Source organism: Eschrichtius robustus, chromosome 13, assembly GCF_028021215.1.
Source record: "Eschrichtius robustus isolate mEscRob2 chromosome 13, mEscRob2.pri, whole genome shotgun sequence".
Classification (NCBI taxonomy): Eukaryota; Metazoa; Chordata; class Mammalia; order Artiodactyla; family Eschrichtiidae; genus Eschrichtius; species Eschrichtius robustus.
Window position 1 is genome coordinate 2,088,441 of NC_090836.1, and position 12,040 is coordinate 2,100,480.

General features: G+C 44.5%; 1 protein-coding gene across 5 annotated transcripts in view; it reads right to left on the minus strand.

The window, feature by feature from the left end:
- ERC1 (ELKS/RAB6-interacting/CAST family member 1) overlaps positions 1 to 12,040 on the minus strand; it is a 420,180-nt gene that overhangs the window by 21,485 nt on the left and 386,655 nt on the right. For all 5 annotated transcript variants that reach the window (XM_068560632.1, XM_068560635.1, XM_068560636.1 and 2 more), the window contains one exon: positions 11,723 to 11,911. In XM_068560632.1, coding sequence (XP_068416733.1) covers positions 11,723 to 11,911 — 189 coding nt within the window. The remainder of the gene's footprint in view (positions 1 to 11,722; positions 11,912 to 12,040) is intronic.

The window sequence follows — 12,040 nt, forward strand, 5'->3', positions numbered from 1 at the left end:
CCTTGATCTTGGACTTCTACCTTCTACCTTCTGTTGTTTAAGTTACCCAGTCTGTGGTACTTTGTTATGGCGGCCTTACAAACTAATACAGTATTGTTGGTGAGCAGTGTCACCTAACCATCACAAAACCTAACCATCACTCGTAACATTTTATATATTGGAAGATGCCTTCTGAGTCCCAACTCCTGCATCAGAAACACATCTTCACTTGCCCCAGTGGCAAGTGAGTGTGGCCTGGTCCCATCTTTCCCACTTAGCACTGGAAGGGGTTCAGGGAGAAAACCTCACTGCTCCAGCGGCCCTGATGTTCTTACAAGGGGCGCAGGAGAGTTGCTTCGAGGCTCAGCGAGTAATAGGGACAACAGCCAGAACAGCAGCGAGTGCGGACTGGGTCACTGGGAAGAGGGGACACCTGGAGGGAGGCTGTGGCAGTATTTCCCCCCTTCCCTGGGGGGAGCAGCGCTTTAGGTCAGGGGGCACAGGGGGTCCAGCGGGGAAAAGCAGCACTGTCTGTAAACTGGGAGAAGGGTGTGGTCCAACACCTTCTCCTTTTTTGAAGCTCACACAGGTCTCCCCTAAGAATTCTGCTGCACATACATACGGCCAGCGTGACGATGGAGCTTGGCATTGTGCAGGTGCACTGGGGCAGAGGTGTGGCTGGGGCCATGCTGGACGCTGCCCACTAGACGTTTAGGTGACTTCTGTTTCTAGACTGTCCCACCAAACCTTTGGTAAACCATTAAATAGTGGTTTGAGGAAAGCTAAGGACAATTTATTTCAAAGCTCTGACGAGATGGGAAAATTGCCGTTTGCAAGGTTTCTCCGCTCCCCGGGCCAGTTTCTGGACGTTCGCAAGGATAAGTTTCCTTGCATTATCTCTGGAAGTCAATGTGCTGGACTGCAGTAGTTGTCAAGACTCATGAAAACTCCAAGATGGTTAACTAACTGCTCCTGCAGGAGCTCCAGGGAATCACAAGTGCTGACCTCCTCCTTCCGTGGGAATACCCTCAACACAAAGGAAAAACGCAGGGCAGCTAACAAATATTAAGATCTCTATAAATACAGAGCTTCATAATTAAAAAATGTTCCATATTCCTATTTCAGAGCTCTAAAGGGTCCAGTGCAAGAACAAGCTTATGGAAACAAAATTAAAGGTTCCCGCCCTCTTTGCTGCGAAGCTGAGGGCACAGGAGACCTGAATTCAGAGTAGGTGTTTCACGTTCATTTTTATTTAGTCCCGGCCAGCTGGGGGCAGGCCCTGGTGATGAGGGTCAGGATGGGGAGGGAGAGACTGTGGACAAGAGAGAAACAGCAGAATCCCCTTCTCTGAGATAAGTTAAGGGAGGAGATGGTCTGGAGGGATCTTTTGTATCAAAAAAGTTCTGGTCTAGCTGAGTCTCTTAATACAGTATTCTCTCTCTCCACAAACAAGATGATGTAGCACGTTTAGCACAAAGCCTTTAAGTTTGCTCCTATTTAGGTGTATCCTTTCACGTGTCCACCATTCAGCTGCCCTCAGGTCGGGAGTGATGTGCAAAGAAGGATTAGCATCTGTGTCATTTCAACTGTGTGAGAGAGTTCCTCACCTCCTCTATATTCAAATCCTGACTTCCTCTTCCTCCCCACAACCTCATTTTAGGGGATTTTACCAGAAGTCAGGCAGCAGGCTCAGGGTCTCAGGGCCCAGGCCAGCAGCTGGCCAGGCCCTGTCCTCTCTCGCGGGGTCTCCCAGCGCTTCTACCTCTTTTTTTTCTTCTTTTTAGAACAATCTCTTCTCTGCCAGATTTTCAATATCCAGCTGGCAAGATAACTCTGCTCTTTGCATGAAAAGGTTAATGGAAGCTGTCAGAAGGAGGGGAGAGTGCCAGACTGTGAGAGCAGAGGGGAGAGAAAGAGTGAGGCTGCCCCACAGGGTTTTCTCATAAACGTCAGACAGACAGACAGACAGACAGACACACACACTCCATTCCCGAGCCCAGTCAGGCACAGACACCCGTCTGTCTTCAGGGCCTGAAGTTCTTGTTGCTGGATCGCTGGTCGCCTCTCTCAGCCTCTCATGCTCCGCTGCTCTTAGTCTTTTTGGACAAGAGTTCAATGTCGGAGCCGGGGAAACAAGTTCAAACATCGCAAAGAGAAGAAAACCAGATCAGAAACATGCAGGCCGGGAACCAGGAAAGAGTTTGCTGCCCATAAATAACCCATTCTTCTCTTTTCTCTCTCTCTCGTTTTCTCTCCCCGTTGCCCCCAAAAGCTCCCGTGTCCGCGTGGCCCACTTGGGGGCTACGACGATCTGCGCAGACGCGTTCACGAGAGAAGAGTGTCATGCCGTGACTGATGACCCACGACCTCCCAGAGTGAGGGCCCAGTGCCACCCCGGCATCGACAACCCCAGACTCACCGCCCTGAAGAGAGAGGGTACAAGCCAAGCAGCCACTGATCAAAATCGAGAAAACAAATGGAAGAAGGACTCCGAGGAGACGATGAGGTCCGAGCCAAGTTGTGCAACAATACTTCCCTGAAGGTCAAAACTGGACTGGGTGCTGGGAAAGGGGCTGGAGCCCACAGCCGTGACCCACGGAGCGAGCTGGCTAGTGAGGGCTCATTCCAGCGTAGTCGGCCATCAGGGGGCTGGCATTCGTGGTGGAAAAAGGACGTGTGCTCCAGGGAGAAATTCCACTTTCAGCTTTTCAGCAGAATCTGCCTATCAGCTGAACTGCTTCAAAAAGTTCGAGAGGAGACTGGAAATGGGGTGTGACTTTTCTGTTTTTGTTTTGAATTAAACTATCATTGACATACAGCAAGATGCACAGATCTCTGTACATCAGAGTGTACAATTTGATGAATTCTGATCACTATATACGCCCACATGACCGTCTCACCAACCGAAACACAGAACATTTCCATCGTCCCAGAAAGATTCCTGGGACCCCTTTCAGTCAATTCCCACAGGTGTCCAGTGTTCTAGTTTCTGTCACCACAGATGAGTTCTTCCTGTTCTGGAAATGCCATACAAAGGGAATCAGACATTAATCAGCTATTCTTTTGCATCTGGCTTCTTTTGCTTAACAGTGTTTTTGGGATTCATTCATAAAGTTGCTTGTACCAGTAGTTCGTTCTTGTTTGTTGCTGAGTAGTACGCCATTATATGATATATGATAATTTAAAAAAGATCTCTTCTGTTAATGAACGTTTGGGTTGTTTCCAGTTTGGCGCTTTTACAAATAAAGCTGCTCTGAACAATTTTGTACACGTGTTTTCATTTCTCTTGAGTAAATAAGGAAGAGTGGGATTGTTGGGTTATAGGACAGGTGTGTATCTAACTTAATAAGAAACTGCCTAACAGCTTCTCAAAGCCTTGGACCATTTTAACTCCTCACCACTGCGCGCAGAGTTCCAGCTGCTCCACATCCTCGTGGACATTTGGTGAATTTTAGCCGTTTTCTTGGAATTGCACTGCTGTCTCACTGTGGCTTTCGTTTATGTGAGCACTGTTTTCATGTGCTTGGTTTGTGTATTTTCTCTTGTGAACTCTCTGGTTCAAGTCTTCTGCCCATTTTAAAATTATGTTGCTTTTGTCTTTTTGTTTCTGATTTTAAAAATATCTTCTCAATAGAAGTCCTTTGTTCAATATATACATTGTGAATATTTCCTCCCAGTCTTCTGATGAACAAAAGTTTAAAGTTTTGATAAAGTACAATTTTTCATTTTTTCCTCTCATGTTTAGTGTTTTATGTCTCCGTGCTTGCTGAATTAGGGGAAGTTTCAGCAACATATGTGCCATTTGGTTAATACCTAGAATTAAGACATAACGTTCATTTATCCCACTACAGGTGACGTTACCTTCAGTCATTTGGGTTTAGATGGTGTCTGCCAAGTTTTTCCAACGTAAATCAACTAAAAGGACTTTGTGCTAATTAACTGAATTAATTTTTTGTGTGCGTGTGTGAAGAGACACTTTTAGACTATGCAAATATCCTGTTCCTCAACCAACTTTCACCCACTGGTTTTCACGTCCATTGATGATTCCAGTTCAAATCAGTTATTACTCTGATGGTTGCCAAGTGGTGATTCTCTAACTCCACCACTCTTTCTCCATATGTTAGCTGGCATTCTACTACAGGGCATGGCCCCTGCCCCACCATGTATTTGCTTACTGATTTCTCTACACTAGTATAGACTCATAGATTCCTGTTCTACTCAGTGGGCTGTAATCTGTTACTGTTATTAATTTTGCTGCTCAAATTCCTGAAGATTTTGCTATTGGGAGCCCCCCATGTCCTTCTTCTTTTTTTAAAAATAAATTTATTTATTTATTTATTTGGCTGTGTTGGGTCTCTGTTGCTGTGCGCGGGCTTTCTCTAATCGCGGTGAGCGGGGGTTAATCTTTGTTGCGGTGCAGGAGTTTCTCATTGCAGTGGCTTCTCTTGTTGTGGAGCACGGGCTCTCGGCACACGGGCTTCAGTAGTTGTGGCACGCAGGCTCAGTAGTTGTGGTGCATGGGCTTAGTTGCTCCGTGGCATGTGGGATCTTCCTGGACCAGCACTCGAACCCATGTCCTCTGCATTGGCAGGCGGATTCTTAACCACTGCGTCACCAGGAAAGTCCCCCCCATGTCCTTCTGACATACCCCCACCACTCTTGGAACACTCCGTTACTTTCTGGTATAAGATGCTCTGGATTTATGTTGTACTCTGCCACACACAGTCCTAGGCTGAGCCATGTCTCCAAGGAGCCCTGGTTCCTTTTGGTGAAAAAAGGCATCTATAGACCAAGAGCTGGGAGCTAGGTGAGCTCCTTGTTACTGGTGTGTCACTGCTTCTAGGTGCTTCAGCAGATAAAACTAGGAAATACACACATGTATACATGTAGATGAGCACACAAATGTACACACAGAGAAAGCTAAATCTGTTATCTGTCAAAAACCCTGAGTCCATATGGACCACCTCCAACAGCAACTGAACACCACTGGACTTGCCTTCACCCTTCTGTATTTGTTACTTCCTCCTCCTGGAGTAACAAGCCTGCTCCCATGAGCTTCAATTTACTTACTCATTTGTTCAGTCTCCTTGTATGTAGCCAGTCTCCCAACCATCTGCACCATCATCTTGGTCCTTGCCTCCAAATGCCACCATGCCAGCTGAATCCTCAACCCTGGCCCTGCCAAAAATGCTGGCCATGTGGGCCGAATCCTTGATCCCAGCCTGCCAAACACACCAGAATCTTCGGTCCCACCAAATATACAGGCCAGTGTCAGTGCCAGATTTATGGAAACACTAACAAGGTTTCCTGCCCAGGAGCTGGCAAGAGGGCCTGGCAAAGAAAAGAAGACACCTTCTGTAGAAGGTGTTTGGTGTGGGAAACGTGGACCTGGAATTTCAATTATGAGTTGTGGTTCTGGAAGATAACAGACAGTGGTCAAATATGGGGCTGTCCTAGGATCAACAGAGAAGATGTTTAAATCTAAAACTGAACCTAATAAAACCTTTTTCTTCATTCTAGCCACTTTGTACCACTACAGCATTCTACTTTGACACGACCTCAATCTACTTTTTCAAAGAAAGTTTCTCTAGGGCTCCAGAGCCATACTTAAAATGGAATAAGACTTACATTTATCTGAAAAATTTCAGCAACATCTTTTCTTCCAATAGCAAGTGACCAGAAGGCTCAGGTTCAGTAAACACTAATGAACAGAAAGACAGCCTGAGCAGTATGATGTCATTTATTTCAAATTTATATCACACTGAACAATACTGCACATTGTTCGTGTAAACAAATATGTATATTAAAAAGGTAAAAACGTGGACTGTAAAAATGCAAACCAGTTTAGGACAGTGGCTGCCACTGCAGATGAAAAAAGAAAAATGCCACTGGGTACAAAGAAGACTTTAACTATATTTAGCATTAACAGGTAAGAGCAGCCTGCACTGGGAGAGGACAAGAGTGTGAAGGGGGAGCCCTGTGGTGTAGGCATGAGGGAACTACTGAAATCCAGGAAAAATCAGCACTCAAGAATTTGCACTAAATGTACAATTCACCACTGGAAAATTTAAAGCCTGTGGAGCGATGAAGGTAACTCAAACCCAGCTCAGTTACTGACTTACTTGACTCAGTTCCCAAATGCTAATGGTCTGACAGAAGAAGAGGAATTGCCTATTTCCAGACATAAATGTTATTAATCTCAGTTTCTACTCTTCTTTTACATATAATATTTACCACTTAATAAAAGATAATGAGGCACAAAAAAAGCAAATGAACTTAAAGATATATCGATAGAAATTATGACCAAACAGATAGTAGGAATCTCCAAACATAACATGAAAAAAAATCCCCCAAAGAAACAAACAAAAGCCCCCAGACATCGAAGAGATGTGGAACGATATCAGATGGTCTAACAAATACATAATTGTAGATATAGAAAGGGAAGAGAGACAGGGATGAAAGACATATCTGAAGAGATAAGGGCCAAGAATCTTCCAAAATTAATGAAAGACAACAAAACATAAGCCCAAGGGACACAGAGCTCTCAAAAAGGATTTTAGCCCAGACAGGAAATATAACGTAAAATACAAATAGGCACATTATTTTCAAATGGTTGAAAACAAAAGTTAAAAAAAAAAATCTTGAAAGCAGTCAGAGAAAAAAGAAACATGAGAGGGTGGGGGGAGCACACATAAATACAGCTGACTTTTCAATAGAAACTATGGAAGCCAGAAGAAAATGGAATAGCATCTTTAAAATATTAAAAAAAACAGGAAGTCAACCTAGAATTCTATACCCAGAGAAGAATATCTTTCAAAAACAAGGTATTAGCTTGCAGGGGCTGCCATAAGAAAATACCACAGACTGGGTGGCTTAACAACAGAAATTTATTTCTCACGGTTCTGGAGGCTAGATGTCCAAGAGCAAGGTGTTGGCAGGGTTGGGTTTTTATAAGGCCTCTCCTTGTCTTACAGACGGTTGTGTTCTTGCTGTGTCCTCACGTTTTTTTTTTGTTTTCTCTGTGAGCACACAGCCCTGGTGTCTCTGTATGTCCCAATCTCCTCTTTTTACAGGGACACCAATCAGATTGGATTAAGGCCCACCTATCAGCCTCTTCTTAACTTAATTACCTTTAAAGGTTCTATCTCCAAATATAGCCACATTCTTGGAGTCAGGGATTCAATATATAAATTTTGCAGGGGACACAATTCAGCCCATAACACCCTGCCTTCTGTACCCCCCAAACTCATGTTCTTCCCACACACAAAACACATTCACGGGGGCTTCCCTGGTGGCGCAGTGGTTGAGAGTCTGCCTGCCAGTGCAGGGGACACGGGTTCGAGCCCTGGTCTGGGAGGATCCCACATGCCGCGGAGCGACTGGGCCCGTGAGCCACAATTGCTGAGCCTGCGCGTCTGGAGCCTGTGCTCCGCAACAGGAGAGGCCGCGATAGTGAGAGGCCCGCGCACCGCGATGAAGGGTGGCCCCCACTTGCCGCAACTAGAGAAAACCCTCGCACAGAAACAAAGACCCAACACAGCCTTAAATAAATAAATAAATAAAATTAAAAAAAAAACAAACAAAAAAAACAAAACACATTCACCCCCATCCCAACAGCCCAAAAGTCTTAACCCACTGCAGCATCAACTTTAAATCTCAAATCTCATGTAAATATCATCTAAATCAAGTGTGGGTGAGACTTAAAAAACATGATTCATCCTGAGGCAAAATTTAAATGTGGACCTGCTGAAACCAGACAAGTTATCTGCTCTAAAATACAATGGTGGGACAGGCATAGGCTAGACATTCCCATTCCAAAAGGGAGACCCTGGAAAGAAGAGAAAGGGATCATGGGTCCCAAACAAGTCCAAAATCTAGCAGGTCAAATTCCATTAGATTTTTTAAAAAATATTTATTTATTGATTTGGCTGCGTCGGGTCTTCGTTGTGGCAGGCGGGATCTTTTGCTGCAGCGCTCGCTGTGGCTCGCGGGCTTCTCTCTACTTGTGGCGTGCAGGTTTTCTCTTCTCTAGTTGTGGCGCGTGGGCTCCAGAGAGCGTGAGCTCTGTAGTTTACGGCACGTGGGCTCTCTCGTTGAGGCGCGCGAGCTCAGTAGTTGTGGTGCGCGGGCTTAGCTGCCCTGCAGCATGTGGGATCTTAGCCCCCCGACCAGGGATCGAACCCACGTCCCCTGCATTGGAAGGCATATTCTTTACCACTGGACCACCAGGGAAGTCCCTCATCAGATTTTAAGGCTTGAGAATAAGGCTCTTTGGCTGGATGCTGTCCTCCAGGCCCACTAGGGTGGCAGCTCCAGCCCTCTGGCCCTGGGTGGCAGCCTGACCTATTGAAATCAAGGAGGAAGAGACAGCCTTGCCCCCTAGACCTGTGTCCTCTAGGCTGGTGAATATATGTTGTCAACAAGAAACTCACTGTAGATATAAAGACATCGACAGCTTAAAGGCAAATATATGAAAAAAGGTTTATCGTGCACTCACAATTCTAAAGAAAGCTGGAATGGTTACATTAATGTTAGACAAAACAGACTTCAGAGCATGGAGTATTACCAGCTTTGAAAAGAGATATTACATCATGATGAAAGAGTCAAGTCATCAAGAAGATATAACAATCCTTAATGTGTATGCACTCAATAACAGAGCCTCAAGATACATAAAGCAAAAACCGATAAGGTAAGAAAAATAAACAAACCCATAAATTTAGTTGGTAAGATAGCCAGCCTCTAAGAGGGCAAATGAAACAAAACAATTCTGGGAAATCTTCAGATGTAAAGTAATATTTCTGTAGGCCAGCCAGTTGCAGATAATAGGGTCATAACTCAGGATGGAGTCTGAGTGGCTCTCCAGACATCAATAGCCAGATTATCCAAAGCTACTGAATGGCACTGAGGAAACTGTCTTGGGTCACCAAATAAACAATCAGCAAGGTATATACTAAGCATTCTTTACATGTACAGTACTGTGCCAGGCACTTTAGAAATATAAGACATGGTTCTGGCAGTGAAGAAAGTCATCTAGTTAGGGAATAAGAATCATAACTATGAAATGCAAAGTAATAAACTATGCAGAACTCACTAGAATTCACTCACTCATCTGAGTTAGTAAGCAAGTACCAAGTACCTGACGTGGTGCGAATTTTAAGATGAAAATGATATGGTTCATGTCCTCAGCTGACAGAAAGCCTAGACTAACAGGAAGACAGATATGAAAACTAGTAAGTACGAGTGTCACAGGTCCTACAGAAGCCCTAAGGAGGGAGCGGCACATTGGGCCTGGGGTTTCAGGAAAGAACTCATAAAAGAAATGATGTCTGAGCTGAGTTTAAAAACTCAGATTCCTATTTAGGTATTCCCTAGGGAGACAAGGCAGGAAAGGGCAGAGCAGGCAGAGGGACCATTATGAGCAAAAGGACACAAATGTGAAAACTGTGAGTCAATTAACAGTTTAGAAGACTGTCAGTTGTTGTATGCTTCAGGGATAGGGTGAGAAGAGATGTGCATTTAAGAATTAGGCCAAATGAAAGGAGGCCTTGTGTGCTTTGATAAGAAGTATGGACTGTATCCTGCCTGCCTTTCTCCTTCACTTTCTCTCATTCCTTCAACAAACCTTTACTGAGCAGATACTATGTGCTAGGCATTATTCTTCGTACAGAGAACAGTGTTGAAAAAGACAGACAAGGCTCTTGTCCTGTCCTCATGGGGGTGTGTGACCGAGGGGAGCATGGTGGCAGTGAAATGCATGGGACATACAGAGTTGAGTAACACAAATGTCAGGTGCAGAAGGCTCTATATCCCCAAAGAAAACACACACACAAAATAAACCAACATGCATATTTAGCGGTGATCTCTATCTAATGTTTCTTGGGCTTCAAAAACTGAAGTCAAACCTTGCTCACAATAGGCAAGTCATTTTGTATTATCACAGGTCATCTTTCTCAACAGCCTGCACCACTCCCTTAAAATCTTACTTGGAGAGAGGTGGCAGAAAATGGGTTGGTTTCTCTACCAAACTCTAGCTGCTCTGGAGAAGCTGACGGAAGGTGTGGTTAGTTGCTGTGCCCCTTTACAGATGACCCTAGTCACCTGCTCCCCAGGTTTTCCAGGGATGCTGCTGAAGATACAGTTTCATACGCCGCGTGCAACAACTTCAGTAACTGAAGCAGGTTCTCAGCCAAAGGGAAACGTGACAATATTAACATGATTCATGTATGTGAGCAAACTGCTTGGACGATAATATGTGGGATGGCATGCCTTCTATTGAATTCCTGGTTTTTCACTCAAAACTTTCTGAAAAACTCTTAGCTTGAGATTTTCTACCTTGGCCTCACCCTGAAGGTATTTTTTTTTCCCCTTAGAAAGACTGATTACTTCCATTCAGGCATATTTGGAAAACAGGACTGAGCCAAAATACTTTTTTTCATTTCAAAGACAAGTTGTTTCACAAAGAAATAATTTAATGCCAGTTAAACTTTGATACATCACTGTTCGTGCTTTAAGATGCCCTGTCTCTCTGCAAAATTTTGAAGTGGAGTTTCTAAAATTAACTGGCCGTGTGCTCTGTTTCCAGCGGGCTTCCAGTGGCATGTTAACTTCATGGTTATTAATATCAAAAGGAGCTACTAGAAATTCGATTTAATTCTGTCCTTTAAATTTCTCCCTCTTTTGAAAAGAAAGAAATTAAAATTTCCAAGGCAACATGCTAAATTTGAGAGGTCAGCCTTACCTTTTCCATCACACAAATCAGGTGGGTGACTGACAGGCCGTTAAATGGGTCTGTTTTTAGGCAATGTCCACACCCGGAAGTCAGTCCCGCCCTGACCCCAGCGTGCAATTCTCGACCCGCGGCTGTCACTGTTCCCTGCAACCTCACACCACAGGAGGTGTCCTATTCGACACAGCCTCCGTTCACGCATTATGGGTGAACAAATAGGAGGCATTCAGCTGGAAGACAGTGCACAGCTTCGACACTCTGGTGCAGAGCTTTAGCAGATTGACGGCACAATCACATCAACAAGGGGCTGGGACACCATCAACCCCACTCTGTAGCCGGGAACAAAAGCAGCTTAGGATTAATGTTCTAAAGCTGCTCGATTTCATTTTTTTCTATTTTTATTTCTCAGTGTTTATTCAATTTTTCTTTCTTTTACTTTCCATGTCTTCCCTCATCCTGTTTTCTCCTTGTTTCTTTTATTCGTGGTTTTTGTCTCCTTTTAGCCTTCTCATTTTCTCTATTGAACTAAAAAAACCACAACATGGAAAAAAGGGAACCAATGGATTTTACAGGCAACAGTAAACAGAAAGTGGAGCAGAGGAGGGTAACCTAAACTCATTCATCTAATGGTCCTTTTATTGAAAAACTTAGTAGGTTGTGACCCACAGTTCCCTAGAGACAGCTGACTTGTCAAGGATCCTCATCCAAATATCCCCAACTCAGACTTCCTTTCCGTGGTCACAGTCATGAGTGGCCATCAGTTCTGTGAAATAACAGATTCCCCTTAACCCTCTCCCTTCCGAACCAGCCCTTTCTGATTCTTTGGCAAGTTACACTGAGGGAAGAATAAAGTGGGGCTCACTTCAAATGGTAGCTCCTAATATCTACTGAAGAACCAACCACTGTTAAGAATCTTGACTCTGAACCCCGAATTCTCCAAGGCAGCTTCTATTGCATCAACCTAAAGAGCAGCTGAATTTTGTGAGGGTGTCGCCAGAGCTCAGGTGAGAGACTTACCTGTTCCTGGGTCATCTTCTGCAGCTCATTCTCCCATGCTGCCTGGTCATCGTCCAAGTTATAGGAAGCTGGTGGAGTGAGTCCTTGAAGGATCAGGGGGTCTCGGTCATGGCAGAGGGCTGTCAGGTGTCCAATGTACAACTTTAGTTTGCTTCTGTTTTGGTCAAGTTCTAAGAGGGGCTGGATGATCTGAGGTGAAAAAAAATGAGGAAAGTCAAGGTCAATCTGAAACAAGAAGTTCCAGTCTTTTTATGCCTCCCAAGGCAAAGAAATGGAGCAAGACTAGAGCTCCTGTAATCACTACCACAATCCTCGGGA